The sequence below is a fragment of the Sebastes fasciatus genome, chromosome 1 (genome assembly GCF_043250625.1).
Source record: "Sebastes fasciatus isolate fSebFas1 chromosome 1, fSebFas1.pri, whole genome shotgun sequence".
Lineage (NCBI taxonomy): Eukaryota > Metazoa > Chordata > Actinopteri > Perciformes > Sebastidae > Sebastes > Sebastes fasciatus.
The window spans coordinates 32,091,771-32,108,847 of NC_133795.1; the positions used below are offsets into that span (position 1 = coordinate 32,091,771).

Consider the following 17,077-nt stretch of genomic DNA (forward strand, 5'->3'; position numbering starts at 1 on the left):
AGTGTTACCTGCTGGCGTTCCACGGCGCTGACTGCGTGCTGCACTGTGGCCATAGCTGCCGTGCTGCTGCGCGCAGATTCCACCATGCTGTTTTTGGTGAGCGCCAGCGGCTGGTCCATGCCGGCTAAGTTGGCAAGGTGGTGATGGTGGTGGTGGTGGGCATGGCTGTACAGGTGGTTGCTGTGGATTCCCAGAGCGCTGGGCACCACCACGCGCTCGATGGGGCTCCGGCTCCGGTCCTTGGACATGGGAGAGCTGCGGTAGTCTCCATTAGGTTTGCTGGGGAACAGATGGAAAGAGAGGGGCACATTCATTTAACCTGCACATTGGGTTGTGTGTTTATTTTAGGGGCTGGGGTCCAATAGCGATATACCTTCTCTGAATCCAGTAACAAGACCTATTGAATCTATTTGGTTTAGCTTCCAACTAAAAAAGAAAACTCAAACTCACAGATAGATAACATATTTAGCTAAATTACTACTACCCCAATGTTTAATAGTGTTTTTGATCTTTACTACTAAAAAAAAGAAAAGAAAAACAGGAGGATATGACAAGAAATTTGGAGCTGAAACAAATCTTTGCATTTTTACTAACATGGCAACTGATCCAAAGTTATCGAAAACCCAACCCTCGGTGTGAGGGATGAGCGCAAAAGAAAGATGAGGAAAGACTGATGGCAGATGGTGTGTCGTGGTAGAAAATGGACAGAAAAAAAATAAAAAATAAGCAGTGGAGAGACGAATAAAGAGAGAGGTAGAAAGGGGCTCAGAGAGAGAGAGTTGAGATGAGGGAGAAAAGAGGGAAGATAAACAAAGGAACAATTGTAAATGGGACTCAGTGTCAAACACTGCAGGACCAGCAGAAGCTATTAATACTGACCTCACACACACACACAAACACACACTCTTATATCTCATATTGCTGGAGGGTTTGATGAGACCGTTTGGTACAAGCACTGCTCTCACAAACTCTCTCTCTTTGCTGTTAAGACTAGGAGGGAGGAAGGACCACTCTCCTAACTTTATCCAACATGGATGGACTCCAAACTTATCGCTGTACAGAGGGGCAAACGGGCACAAAGTTCAAAGCTGTAAAGCGGTTCCCCTCAGTACAGCGAATCAACTTTATCTCTCCAGTGAGCCTCAAGCCAGCTGCACTCACTGCGGTCTGATGAAAACTTGGGAAATCCTCCGGGGGCTAATGCAGCGTAGAAAACAAGCTGAGGAGTCGTCTCAAACTGCATCTCATCACTTGATTTAATCTGTTAAAGTTGTGTCTGTTTGTATGTTTTTTATTCACTCTTCTATTCTGCAACACGCTCACAACCATGAGCTGAATACTATGAAGGTGAAAGAAGGCAGGCTGACCACACTTTCCATGTGAAAGAGAATTACTTCCCACCGCAACAAAATCCCTCTGTTCTCTCCAAACTGTGAGCTCATATTTTAATCATTGAAAAAGCAGTGATAGGGATAAGGGCTTAGTGTAACGACAGGTTGACACAACACAGGTTTGGCTGCTTTTTCCAGCTCTGATGATAATGACTTTGTTTGATATGTAGTGAAGTGGCGGTGTCTGATACTGTGCACACTTGCTTGCAGTTTAACAGGTAGCAATTATTTTGCTCAGTGACTCAAATGTGGTCTGTGTGTTCTTTGTGTGTGTGTGTGTTCAACTACAGCCTCACTGCAGCTCCACTCTCCTCCTACTATTTGAGGCCCAGTTACAGGGAGCAAGATTTACTGTACTGTGGCAATCTCTTCTTTTCTCTCCAACTCCATAGCCACAACACTGACGTCCTCCTTCCTATGCTGATATATACACTGAAGCATCAATTTGGGGGGAAAAACAATCAAATGTATTATAATTAAGTTGCACTCAAACCTCGGTGGACACTATAATATGAAATCCCCTTTTCGTCTTTATTTATTTCTCCTGAAAAAGTCTGAATGAGAATACAAAACAGACTCAAGAGTGAAAAAGGGCTGCAGCAGCCCCTTTAAGGTTTTTGTTTGGATGCAAAACAACAAGTTCAGGCAAACAGTTGTAGATCCATGTGACCAGGCAACCTGACTGCTGGGTCAGGCATCTGGAGCCCACAGCAGCGTCCTCCACAAATAAATAGTCTCCACAGAATACAGAGAGGGAGAGAGGAAGAGCTGAGGAGAGGTGGGGAAGGGGGGGAGCTGCATGTGAATGGTCCGGACCTCTACTATAAGAAAGAGTGAGGTCAGTAGTTTCCTTCGTTTGTGCCGAGAGCTTACATTAGCAGAGACCCCCCTTTTCGTTTTTCTCTCTTTGTCTTTCTTTCTCTTTTTTCCTCACAATCGGCAGCAAACTTCCTGAGGGTTAAAGAGGGAGAGACTTGGCAGCGCTATTATAAACCCTGGCCGACAGCTCACCAACAAGCTTTTATGTTTTCTCATAGTGTTTCATTCCTTATCAAATAGTCAAAAAAATAACTGCATTGTGGAGTTAATCACATAAATATCTATAATAATAATGAATATATTGTTTGAATAATTTCTACAGGAGACATCAACTTTTAATCTCCAAAGCAAAGTCCTCCTGTATAACTGGGTTATCTTCAAATATAAACAATCAGCCGCAGATTAGCTCAGAGGCAAACAGATAATACAGCTCTCCCTCTCTCTCATCCCCTCCCAGCAGCTGGGTCTGGAGTTAGGTTGTGGAAGTTGTTCCAAACTTTAATCGCTGCCAAAGAGCAGGCATGCCCACATCCTCGCACAAGAGGGGCCGTCGCAGGAGCCAGTGAACGGGATCAACAAATCCGACCAATGAATGGCGTGGCTGTCGAATCCACCACCGCCGCCCCCGCCTTCCACTCGCCTGATTGCCCACCAAACCCGGGACCGCATTTCATGCCAGGGATCAGGCATTCAAAACCGAACCCTGTTGTCTTTGTCTCTCTTACTCACCTCTCAATTATCGTTAGGGTCGCAGCTGGGGAGAGAGGGAGAGGATGCAGAGGGCGGATGGAAGGGGCTACACATGAGACACGGGCACGGGGGTGGTAACAAGGGCTAGAGCTGAAGAGAGGGGGTTGCCAGGTCTGGGGCTGGAGGAGAGGATGACAGCTAAAAGTGGGGGATATAGAGAGACTTTGAAAAGTAGAAAACTCTGGGACTTGGCACTTACAAGAGGTATGGGGAGACTACGTGAAGAAAAAAGAGGCAAGAGGAGTGGAGACGGGGGAAGAGGTTGGGGACGCAGCCTAATCTGATTTCATAATAAATGTTCACTGCGTTACTTATCGCTCTTGGATCAAGCATCAATATGGAGTTAACACCACAGGACAGACAGAGAGAAAAAAAAAAAAGATCTAATAGTGTACGTATGGATGTGAGAGAAAGCACTCAATTATATGAAAACCAAGTGAGCTCTCATTACCAGCATTTTGACTGCAGGCATTTATAGAAAGGAACCTCCTGACTATCCCGGCAGGTATTACCAGCTGTGGCTAAATATCACTACTAATTCACTACTTTCTATATAATAGACACTTCCCAGTATGAACACTTGAATAGCCCTTATTTAAATCATTAGGTCCTAAAAGTTTTAAAGTGCACTAAAAGCCAAATCCAGAGTTGTTTTCCTTCCTCCGTTCATGTGAATGAGACCGAGACCAAGAGCTGGGTGGCAGAGGAGGAAACGCTACTGCGCCTGCTCTATGGGCCCAATGGATGCGGAAGATCGCCGGATGATCCGGGTACTTTATCACTCGGCAGTTGAGCCATTTTGGCTTCATGCGCCACTGAGCAACTGTCATAGGAATGATCGGAAGCCCGCCTACAACGCTGTATCCAGTTCTCTTCATACCTCCATGTTCGAATGCAGCAAGCGCAATACAGGTCATGTGACAAGAATGAACCAATCAGGATATCACAACATCCAGTTGAAAGGTCAACCAAACTGAAGACTTTAAAAAAAAAAAAAAGACAAATTGAGCAGAAAGTGATAAATTACCACAACTTCATCATCATCATCATCATGATAGCAGCACGCAGATTTTGGTTGTTTAGTAACGGCAGGCGCGACAGGAGTGCAACTTCCCAAGCACCTTGGATAAAAGGATGAAAGCGGCTGGCATTTTCCACACGTTATTTTTGGACCTTGTTTAAGTGGTAAAACAAGGAGTGCATTTTGTTTTACTCATCCTATTTTATATTGATTTCAGGCATCAACACACAATTCTAACAATTTCAAAACAGTAGGTACAAAGAGTGGAGAAGGTTGATACTTTATCTCAGGCTTTTTTTTCCGGTTCATTTTTCAAAGTGAGGACCATGTGACTGCCATCAGCGTGGACATCTTGACACAATGAAAAAGCGAGCAGATATCTATTTGATTCTATTTTACTAGAGCCTGGCTTATGTGTAGCCTGGCATTAGTGGTAGTCATTGTGGTGGGCATTCACTGGAAGATCCCTTCATTTAAAACCCAGAGAGTCCAACCCTCAATACAGAAATGATATAGTCATATATCTTGAACAATATTACACCACTCACATCTGTCATTAAGTACAGCCTTTTAAGTAACCATTCACATGACACCCTGTCTTCAAGTTAACCTCAAGTTGAAGATCAAGACTGTGATCATGTGTTTGAATGATTTAAAAAGAAAAAAAAGAAGACAGTTGCAGGCCTGTATTCATGTAAAATCTGCAAACTTGTAATTTGTTCTTGCCGGCTTAACAAGCAGCTTTGTACGAGTTAACTTGCCTAATTGTCACAATGGAAAGCTAAATAGAACAAATATAAACATAAAAACTTAAAAATATGGTTTAGTTTTCCAGGTTTAGCTCTATAGTAGACTGCCAATTTGGTGAGTTTGCTATATTATACTTTGAGGCAAAGATACAGAAGCTATAAAAGTTCCTACGCCTTTTCTCACAATTGTGCTCCAAAGTCTTCAGAGAAAACCTCACTATAAATCTTTGGCTGGGCAGAGATTCATATCCTACTCCTTTAAGAAATAAATAAAGAGCGAGAACACAGAGAGAGAGAGAGATACACACAGGAAACATCTGGGAAGAATCAGGGCGTAGAGGGGAGAAGACGACAAAAAAGAAAAAAAAGGATGAAGGCTCAACCACAGGTTACAACCAGGCCCAAGCTCTGCGAGGTCTGCACAAACCCACAAAATGGATATATACACACACACACATCCACACACACACACACACACAGAAAGTGAGCCACAGGGCGTACCCAGGCTATGTATATAAAGTATACAAACATCTCAACACAGTTTACTCTGCTCAGTCCAGGCTTTAGTAGCGGGACAGAGCGGAAGTTAGCAATAATATTTGTATCCTTTAAAATAGAAAAGTCAAAACCCGGAGGAAATACACCTTAACAGATGCCATTTAGACTATTAATCGTCCTTGATATACAACACGCAATATAAAACATTACATAGAGTTAATCAAAATGCCATGTTAAAACATGTATTATGCTTTAATACCTAAAGCGAGTAATATCAACTTCTGCACTAATTCCAAACATCTCTTTACAAAGCTGTTTTAAATCATTCAGATTTCCACTCAAGCAGAAATACTGATAGAAATCAAGCACATTAACTGACTGCAGAGAAAGAGAACTGAAGAAAATCCTTTGTTATTAAACCTGGGACAGATCGGATATGGGAACAGCCGCAACAAGAAGGCAAAGAAAACAGCATGAGAGCACACACACAGAGAAAAAACTCCCACATGCTCTCTCCTTCCTTTTCTCACATGCTCACACACACACACACACACACACACACACACACACACACACACACACTACACAAATAGTCCAGTCCCATGTAAAACAAGAGGGTAACAATGACTTCACCTGGCTTGGCCACACTGACTCCTCCTCTCTTATTTTCTCCCCATTTTGGCCTATGGGGGGAAACTTCCATGAGAACAACTTGCTGTTGAAGTTCCCAGTAGAAAGCAGCTGCACTTTCTGTATGCTGCAGTACTTACTGTACTGCAGCAAACTCATTAATTGGATTTTTGCTTTTAGCTCCTACAGAATTTGCCTTTCAGAGTAGCATTGCATGAATGCGAAAGAAAGATTACATACTACTGTGAAAAAACAACAGCTTGATTTCAAACCTCTGAGTTATTATCCATATGTGCGATTTTTTTTTCAGCGATTCAAATAATGAAGTGAAAAGAAATGGCCTGATTATGAGGCTAAAGAGCATGACCAAGAACAAGAGGAACACAACAAAAAAAGGAACATCTGCTCCAAAGCAATGACTACCAGGTCAACTTGACAATGAAAGACAAGAAATCCTTAATTTTGATATACTTCCCTGAGGAAATCAACAAACCTAGAGCCAACTGAGTCACATGTAACCAGGCCACTGCAAAATACACTTTCCTGCAGTTATATTCCCCCAATTAAAAGCCTATACAAAACCCTGCTTGGTGACTGGCTCTTAATTCTTAAGGAGGAATGAAACAGCTGAGCAAGAGGACTTTTTATACTGGCGGGTCTACAACTGCAGAGTGGCGGGTAGGCGAGCAGGCAGCAGCAAGCTTCCAGCCCGCAGGCTCCAGTGGACAGGATAAGGCTTCTTTGTTCGAGACTCCTCCTACTCCTCAGAGAAAATGAGAAAGTAGCCCCCGCTGCTTGACAAGGAGCCCTCTCACCACACACACACACACACACACACACACACACACACAGACACAGACACACTCAGATGATCACAGATGGGCAAGCTCACATGCATGTATGGACAGTACGCAGGACGACACATGCGCATACCTGCACAAACGCATGACTCAGAGATCACATCCACATATCAGCCTGCCGCTAGGACTGCCAAGGTTTTCACTTCACTTCTTTTATATGCAGAATTACCACGCCATAAACTTTTCAGTATTGCAATGGTAACGTCACTATTAAAACACTAAGAAAATACACTCACAACCACATTATAAATACACAGGCTGTTGACAATAACAAAATCCACTAATTTATCATGCCTGTTAATATAGTCCCACATTAAAAAAAAAAAAAGCTTGAGTTGGTTCGGAAAGTTTTCTTTCTCTCTCCCCCCCTGACTTCAGCTTGTTGGGATTCGACAACAAAAGAAACCTGAGCTTCCTCCTTCATTGCCCCGCCTCATGTCTGAGGTGTCAGGTGTTTTGTCTGTGTGTACACTCACCTAAAATATGACTGAACCTACAGACAAAAGAACGCCAACTCGACAAGCAGCTCGACAAAAACACAATTTTTTTAGCAACTAATATAGTCAGCACACAGGGAAAAAGTGCCAGTCAAGCAAAGCAGTGAAAAAGTTTTGAACACAAAGGCTCTTAAACATGCAGGGACAACACTGGGTAGAGTAATCAGTGCAGACAAAAAAAAAACAAGCCACACAGACAGAAGCAGCCAGCAAAATCCAACAGCTAGAATGGTGTCAGATAACCATCTCTGGACATTTGAACTGAGTGTGTGTGTGTGTGTGTGTGTGTAGTACATGTCTGTGTGTGTGTGCGGTGAGAGGTTGCAGGGGTTCATTTTCTGGTTTTCTGTCTAGTTTTTCCCCTCAAGAACCAAGTCCATCATTTTCAAATTAAACCTAATCACTGTTCCTACAATGGACAGATGAGTTAAATGAAGCAGAAAGCTCATGCATGTGAAATAAGGACGAGTAGGCTGTGAAGTACCCTTCGATGTTTTCTATGGATGTTGTTTTTACCCGCTATTTTTAGCTTGACTTTTTCTGTAACAACAACCCCATCATTCTCCACTTTAGTGTAATCACTGTTCTTTGGACAGGCACAACAGTTCAAACGAGGAGGAAAACTTTTCAGAGACTGACTCTGACTGCAGGTTTCAACAAGTCGCTGTGCAGTTATTACCTTTTGCCAGGGAAAGAATGCCCTCAGAGAAAACCTCAAATTAAAAGACTAAAAATAAAGACACATTTAGGATGGCCCCGAGGCAATTGGGGTTTCAAATAAATGATATCTCGATGAAGCTTCGGAGAAAGCCCCGGATTTAACTTCAAGTTGCAGCAAGTCAACTAGCAATTGACTTTTGTTGGGTAGAGATTAACCTACAGCACCTAGAGCCAAAGGACTTCAAGGTCATAATTAAAGTGAAGATTAAATAGAGGGATTATGGCTTATCACGGGTTACTTCTAAGAAATAATCATGGCACAATGAGCAGTTAGAAAGACTTTTTAAGATCAGTTTTGCGTTCACAGAACCTAAGTTTAACACCACAAAATGGCTGCATTCAGAGGCTGCGGTGAGGAGTTGCGACACCAACCGAAAGCTGATATGACAATAAGTCCCATTGTACTTTGTCATGCCGACTTACAAAATAAAATCCAACTCGTGATACGCGAGTAGGAGCATTTGCTTGTCAGTGTATGCAGGAGTCAACCGCATCGTGCATGAAAAGTATCTCGCAGAGAGTGAAAAACAACTGAGACAACAGAGTGAAACACCGAGTGGGAAGATGGATTTACAGCCTGGTTAAAGAGTATAATGTCGAGTCTCCGACCACTGACACATCCATTACAGAAAACAAGATGACGCTGCACAAATGTCAAGACACACAAGCTAATCCTTTGTTATGTGAGCCCAGTCGGTCACAAGATGAAGGAACAAAGACCCTTCTCCATGTGCCACTAGAAGACTCGATCATAGATTTCCTACCTGTAACACACAAGCTGCGCCAAAATACCACTGCCCTGTCACACAGGGGAGTGAATATATACAGCTTTCTCAATCAGTTTTGTAGTGGTGAGACTCACAAGGTAAACGGGATCCTCTCATTCATTGGTGATTTATTTATTATCTCTGCTTCAGCAATAAACTGCTAATACCTTGCAACCAGCATAGCTTTTGAGTTATGAGAATGCCCCATTAAAGTAGTTTATTTAGCTACGTTGTGAAGTGTTTGAAACTTACTGAACACACAGATTATTTTGTCTGGAGTGGATTATACTGCAGTGACTTTGATCATTTCCTACGACTCCTGGTTCGCCATTGTAATTCACTGTAATTGCTACGATAACAAGCCGACTACAGCTGCAAACTTTCCAGAGTTACCTTTTGAGTCTAAATGTGGCGAAGTGTTTGATTGAAAAAAAATCATGTTGAGTGTTCCTACAACAGTGATTTCAATTCAACTGTGCAAATGTGCAGCAGGTGTTTGTGCAAGCGTGCACATGTGACAGTATGTGCTATGTGTGCACCCATGCTCAACGTGTGTGTTTGCACTTGCTCAATAACCACACAAATCCACTACCAGTAACTGTGCTCTACTCTTAATACCAGGGCTTCCAGTATATCCAGCATATCATCTACTGTGTTCCATTGTGTCACCTCACAGCCATGTTGACTGACAAGCATAACTGCAATGAAATAAGTGACATAAAAACAACAGCTGTCCTGTCGTTAATTCATCATATTACTTGTATTTTCAGCAACAGGACATATTGCAAGACTTAACATGCATGCAAAACTGCACAGCTCCACCTAACATCTCCCTGACTGCCTATGCAATAAATAGCAATGGCTGGAGTCCCATGACTGACTCAGTCAAAGTGAGAAAGAAGGGGGGTGTTTCTGACTCCATTGCCCCCCGGCCCCAGCAGTCCTTCACAGCCAATCAACGCTCCAGAATCTCTGGAATCTCTGGAAGTGGGAATGTGGGAACGCTGGAGATGTGAGTAATCTTTCTGTTGTGCAGTCCCTGTTTCCAAGCTTCCAGAGATCTGCGGCTATAAGGAGAACACTGTGGAGCCAGCTAAACCTGGCATAGCACCCTGGAGTCCAAACTGGGACTTCTGAGAAAGCCTGCCTGTGCACAGCTTCGCCAAGCGAGGAGCCCGCAAAAACACATGGCTAACAGAAAACACTGGCATACACGAGTAAAAAATGACTTCTTTTAAAAACACTGAGTCTTGTATGTGTGTTGCTTCTCGGCAGCAAGTTGGCTATGTGTGTTTGACAGAAGTGTGAAGAGAAAGGTGCAGTGATAGAAAATTGGAGATAAATATGTTTCACTAGCACCTCAGGAAATGAGTATCTAGAAAAAATAATGCATTTCAAGGTCTTCATAATGGATTTGATTAGAAAGTGTCAAAGTGTGCCTGTTCATTCATTCTCAGTATGTGTACTCACAGCTGTGTGGCAAACAGCCGGCTCATCTTCGCCACATGCTCGTTGTCGTCCATGTCGCTGTCCCCCTGGTCCCCGCTCAGCTTCCTCTTGGTGGGGCTGATGGGAGGAGGACCCGTCCTGTGATTGGAGATGGAGGAAGATGAGGACGACGACGACGAAGAGGAGGACGACGAGGAAGAAGACGAGGACAGAGACAGGGACTGGAGTCTGGGGTCCCCCCTCAAAGCTGCTTCACCTGCGGAGACGAGACAAGATAAAAGGAGAGGTAGAGAGTTATTAGTGATGTTGAACCTCTATTCCAAAGTTTCAATATGGGGCAGAGATCAGCTTTACACAAACTGTGAAGAGGAAAAGAAGATAAAAACCAGACAAAATTGAAAGCATAGAACGTGCACAGTTAAAAAAAAAAAACGGTTAAACTGTACAATTAAGTTTCATAGAAGTTTGCAAGACAACAATTGACTATACTTTTGGTCATTTCAAACGTGACTATGTAATTATTGTGCTGTTGCTGTCAACTGACGTGCCGACACTCCCAAAGGGGCGCTTAACAGCCGTGGATGTAAATTATGGTAATAAGTCGAAATGATGGTGTTTTCAACTAGAAGGCAACTGTTTTATTGCCACTTTAAACAAGCTGACCACAAAAACTACTCCATGACAGTGCTACTATACATGCTGTGTTCCAGCTCAAACTTTGGATTTTGTTGACTTATACAGTTTGCTGAGTGAGGCACAAACCTCTGGCATAAGCAGAGGAGTATCTGGTTAGGAATGTTTTGGAAGAAATAGTTGTGGATGGGTTCTGCATACGTTTGTGTGTGTGTGTGTGTGTGTGTGTGTGTGTGTGTGTGTGTGGTGTGAACTATTTCTTTCTGTGTGTCTGACGCTCTCTGCGAACCTCCAGTCTTGTCCCGGTACAGGAGGCCTACAGAGTCATCAGTGAGTGGGAGTAAGAGCAAAAGAGAATCAGGAAAACTACCACTGGCTCTGTCTCAGCACGGGGACTTTCCACTGCTTCGGCCTTGTGTATCTGTCTGACTTTTCCCAAACAAAACATAAAGCCCAGACTAAAAGTCCCATTCCTACGTGCAGCTTCCTCCAGAAACTACTCCCATACTCTGAGAAGAAACTGTTAGTTGCTAACACTATCCCCTTGCAACGCAACACCAATTGGTCGCTCCAGTTTCATTTCAAACAATTTTATATTACAAACAATAATAAACTGCATTGTTGATTGTGTTTTGGAGACTATTTTTCTGGTATTGGCGTTGCAGAATTAAATAAAAACCCACATCAGTGCTGATTAGCAGCACAGTAGAGACTGAATCATTCAAACAGTATTGTTTTTAAATGTTTCTGCCTATTCTGCTATGCTTACAAATTACACGACTTACAGTTTAAGACAGGCAGTTATAAATAAGCCAAAGGCACAAATGCTGTGATCCAAGTCAGAATTTCCGAGTTCCCAGGCGGAAATTTCAATTGGAACGCCCCCTGAAATCAGATTTCCAACTCGGAAAGTCGGGACGAACCTCACCAACCCCAACCTCAAAATCCAAGATGGCTGCTCCATGCATCAACAGTAAAAAGAACTGTAGTAATATACTATTTATTAGTACTTTTGTCTTATTTGTGTCTCAATAAAATAGTCATACACACAGTACTGTACAACTGTAGACATGTTGCTACGGTGTTTGTATGTGCAAAATATCGACATAATGCATTGTTATTAACTGGTATTGCTAACAATAGTTCACAATGGCTAATCCGACAGGAGCAAACCCCATTAGGTTTTCCGACTTGTTGTACTGGAACGTGGTCAACTCTGGATATTGTTCATTTTTGTATTATTGATTCTGAGGATCTAAATAAATTGTGTTTATTTTAAAATAGTACAAAAGTGACAATAAGATTTTACAAATGAAAAGAAACTCAATAATATGGATGGAAATTGGACTAAATAATGTTAGCAGCATAATACTGTGCCGTTTGTTCACTGCAAACATATTCTGAGCGGTGTTTATTGCTCGAGGAAGTTTCCTGTAAACTACAGTGGAAACTTGTGTTCTTTTGGAGGAGGAAACACGGTTACTGTTGGTTGCATGAGGTCGTAAAATCTGGGTGAAAACCAGTTTATCATTAAGTCATTCAGAAGGCCGTAGGGCACACACACAGACACAGCAAAGGCTTTGTACTGTAATGAAATGTGTGCTCTATTCCTCCACTCTTCCTCCACGTATGTTTAGTTTTAGCATGGCCTCCCAAACTCAGCAGCAGCTCCTCCTCCTTTCTCCCTCTCTCTCTCTGGCATGTTCCTGCTCGCCCCACTGTGTACCATGGCAACAAGGGTGACATCATTGTTTTTGGCAGGACAAGGGGGATGGCAATAAAAGAAGGGCGACTGTGACACCACACTGTCCAATCAGGATCCAGGACACATAATAGCTTGTTAGAGGTTCAGTAGTGAAGCGTCGAGTGTTTCCCCTGCGAACAAATAAGACATTTGACCGTATAGAGTCAAACACTGTTGACCTAACTGCTGCTCAACATTACACACAGTTACTAGTGAGGTACACCTGTCTAAAACTACTGCAGCCATGCAATACATCCTACATTCATGAAGGTTATGGTGTTTGGTTTTTGTTGACAGTGGTTTAGAGAGATGATGATTCAACTGAAGTCATTTTGGAGCGAAGTAGTTTCAACAAAAACTGAACACTGAGTTAAGCTGAGCATATACTGTACGATTTTAGCTCGTTCCTGGCCCGAATTTTTAGCCACACAACTCATTTTACAGTCGGACCGAATTTCGGACCGTTGTTTTCCGTGCAGAATACGAGCCGTCGGATGAATTTCTGACATGTCAGAAATCGTTCGGTCATTTTTTTCCTCTATTTTACACATACAGTGTGTGGGCACCCAGGTCGTGGCTGAAGATCGGACCGTACAGTGTGGGCACATAAATCGTGAGCTTTGGCTTTAAATCGCAAACAATCTACTCGTTCAGTAGGAGTAGGAGTTACACAACATTTCTAAAATCGTACAGTGTATGCCCAGCTTTAGAGACTGCATTAGTTCTAACTAGGGGTACCTAATAAACTGGCAACTGGGTGTATAAATTTACCTCAAAACTAACCTGTGTGAGGCATGCCTCTTTCACCACTACAGACTTGAAATAGTAAAATGTGTGTATTGGTGTTTCTGTAGTAAAAAAATTTAACCAAATTATATTTGCACAGCAGCAGACAAAATAAAATGCAGGAATAGGCAGAAGCACTCTAATCTTTACCATCCTGTCTATCTATATTTGTTCAGTAGATAAAGAAAATTGCAATATTGCGAGACAATGCTCTGTGTTTAGTTCAACCAGCAGACAATCAGTGGAAGGAGGGCTGTAGTACAGAAGTAAAACTCCACTCTGTCCTTTCCCCTCTCTGGTCTCTCAGTTCATTAGGTCCACATGATCAAAGCCTATTTCTCTTGACAGAACTTCAAACAGCTTGGAATCAGGATGAGATTGGATTACAAACAGAGGTGAACCCCTCTATCTCTTCACTTCCCTCTCGCTTTCTCCCTCTCTCCTTTCCCCCTCAAGATACTTTAAAAAGGATGAGTCTGAGCATGCCCTTTTCTCTCTCTGCAAAGCAGCAGCAAAGTGATTATTTTTGGCTGAGTTCCTCTGTAACCTGAACTTGGCCCTCTGGGTTGTCTTTATTTTCTAAGTCCATGGAGGTTTTAGGCTTTAAATACTTAAAAGGACATATAAAAAAGCTGTTCCAACAGAAGTTCTTGTCTGTGAGAGCTGAACTTTTAAACCGGATGTTAGATTGGTTTGATCTCTGACAGAGAGAGGAAGGGAGAGCAAGACGGACAGACAAAGAGGGAGAGAAGTTGACAACAGTAACAAGGCTTTGAGGAGGTTTTCAACCTTGTTTATTTCCTACTGCTCAGCAGCAAAAAGGGGACAGTCAGCATTCCCCTGCTGCTACCCTCCCTGCCAGGCCTACAACTGATAGCAGCTTTACAGAAAGAGAAAGGGAGAGACCGATGAACGGACGGACAAACAGAGAAAGAGAGGGACAGAGTGATAAAACACTGCATATAGCACATGTCCTCCAAATCAATCACACGGCTGGCTAAAAACAATCGTTTCCAAAAACATAATCAACAGCACACTTAAATATGGTTGGGAAATAAAGTGATTTAAAAATTAAATGAGAGCAATCAGCTGGAGTGGTATTGCAGGAGATTGGAGCAGTTGTTTACAATGCTGCACATGGTGGCAACTCAGCATTGCTGATTAGCAAATCAATGGACTTCCTTTCATCTGTTACTATAACCACAATGTTAATGTAATAATGTATGATAAACTGTGCACTAAAGGGCACACGGCGAAAGGTTGAGATTTTTTTTTGTTCTACACTTCAGCATGACAACATAAACATGGTGTGACTCCAGTCCTCCTTTCCTGCCATGCTACCTGGCATCACGAGCACCAATTGCCAGCACCTCAAAGCCAACTACAATACATGACTTCATTAACTTAATTCCCAAAACTGGTTACCATTAAAAACTGATTTTCAATATGCAAACTACATCCATCCATGCACTATAAGGACTGCAACACAAGACGGCAATGCTAGATACAATTTTTCTAAACCCAGAATTGTGATGAGTTAAGGGGATACAGACAGTTAAGGTAATAGAGGCCAGACAAATATAATAAGAAAGAATAGATACTGTAGATGAATGTCACTTTTCTATGATTTTAACTAAACTTTGTCAGTCAAATTAAGGTCAGAATCAGTGGGACCATCACTAGATTAACACACCTGGAATTACTATCTACCTTTGTTTTTACTATAGCACATACAGTCTGATTCTTTTTGTCATTTCGTTTTACATTCATGCACCAGAAAAGTCACAGAGGGAACTGGATGAAAATCGATGTCTTTATACTACCTGACTGAAATTGACTATCTGACGATGAATCAGCCCGAAAACAACAGACATCAACGAAATGGTTCCATTTATCTGGTTTCCGGCTTTTTTTAATGGCACAGACAAGATGCTTGCTCTATGCCACTTCACATCTTTCCAAAAAAATCCTCAAATACATCACTAAACCAAACAACTATTACATTAATATGGTTATTAAAAGGCATCAGATAGTGTAGTGTATGTTTGATTATGTCACATACTGTATTAACACGCCTAACACTTGTCTTAATCAGGGTACAGGTAAGAGATAACTGTCACATTGCTAATAAATGTTGATAACATTGTGAAAGCTCCAGAATACAAATGAAGATCGTAGGGCAGAGTACCAGCGAGCATTTATGTGTGCGTTTTTCGGTGAATGTATTTGAGTATGAGAGCTCAAGCACACAATAACAAGTCAGCACACCCACGATATCACAAAGCTCCTCCAACCCCTTCTTCTTTGCTCAACATGTCTGAACATGAGGGGCTTTTCTTTCACTTTTTTCACTGGTTGGCTCTTTTCCCCTCTTCTTTTATCTTTGTTTTCTTATCATGAGGCACATGACGGAGTCAGATTTTAGCTCGGTCTGCTAAAAACAACACACACAAAAAAACAAAACAGAAAAGCCAATGGAAAGGCTAATCCTGCAGAGATGTGCTTCCAGAGATAGAAATAAAACATTGTGTCTAAACTCATCTAGTACAAGAGACACCCAGAGGATACACCCAGAGGCAAAAAACACCACTAAAAAGTAGTCTCCGTCCCTCTTTACTCCTGTAATTTTCTTCAGTGAGATAGACAGGATGAAACCTGAGAAAGATGAAGATTTGCAATGACACAGAGAACCCTTCTGATTGACTTCAATCCCAGGCCAGGGGCAGTTTTATGTGCACTGAGGTGTGAGCTTTACCGTCACTGAAATGCCACAAAAATGGCATGTGTGTCCAAACTCCTGAGCAAAACTTGAAAAGCCACATGCCTAAAGGCAAGAATTTGGGGTCAAACAGGAATTACAGCAACAAACTATTTTCCCACAAAGCACTGAAACACACAAAAGTACAACTCTGTTGACAGAGACCATAATCACATCATACTCAACCACTTAAAAAAACATGTTTCCTCTACCTGCTCCTATAAAAATGCCCCTTGGCCACCTGCCGAATTCCCTCGTTGACCCTCCCTGCAAATCTGCAAAACGGTTTTCAGTCGCACAGTCTTAATAGGAGCGCTATTAAAAGTTTATTATATGTTGCATGTAGAGAGGAGCTGCTAACTGTGGCACAGCAGCAGTAGGGGAAAAGTAGCACAGCAGAGAGCGATGGAGGAGATGAAAAGAAAGCCTTCTGATCGGTTTATCATGAAAATGTTTCCCTTTGTGATGCTGGAGAGTTTGTATAAATCAACCTTGGAAGGAGATTAATCATTAGTCACCACCTTCAACAATAATCCTATCTAGGAATCCTAATGTTTTTTCTACGAAGTCCTGTGTTGTAATTCCTTGCTTAAAAAGATATCTTAGTTGCAGTTCATATCAAAGTCTGACTTCTTAATGCTGGAGTTGAATTTGCATGTCGCAATAGAAATCAGGGTGCAGAGAAGGAACTTGTATTGTGCCCCCTCGAAACCCTGGATGATATCAAAACGTCTGACATGTGAGCACTAACTGCAGAGCACAGGACAGGAGTTATAGTTACAACAGTGGTTCCCAAACCTTTTCACGTCAAGGACCCCTAAAACCGACACAAATCAGATCATGGACCCCCAATTGATAAGATTTTGTTTCAGGGTACCACATTTGATAGGATTAGATATGTTATTACAGCAAGTGTATGAAACCCATGACCAAAATAGTCATACATTCTGTCATTATAGATCAAAATAAATAATTTCCCTTTTTGCTGGGGACCCCCTGGAACCT

The 17,077-nt window shown here is 42.2% G+C and overlaps 1 protein-coding gene across 3 annotated transcripts in view; it reads right to left on the reverse strand.

The window, feature by feature from the left end:
- vgll4b (vestigial-like family member 4b) overlaps positions 1 to 17,077 on the reverse strand; it is a 46,128-nt gene that overhangs the window by 5,701 nt on the left and 23,350 nt on the right. For all 3 annotated transcript variants that reach the window (XM_074643691.1, XM_074643699.1, XM_074643684.1), the window contains 2 exons: positions 10,173 to 10,407; positions 9 to 279 (listed from right to left, as the gene is read on the reverse strand). In XM_074643691.1, the coding sequence (XP_074499792.1) occupies positions 9 to 279; positions 10,173 to 10,407 (506 nt within the window). The remainder of the gene's footprint in view (positions 1 to 8; positions 280 to 10,172; positions 10,408 to 17,077) is intronic.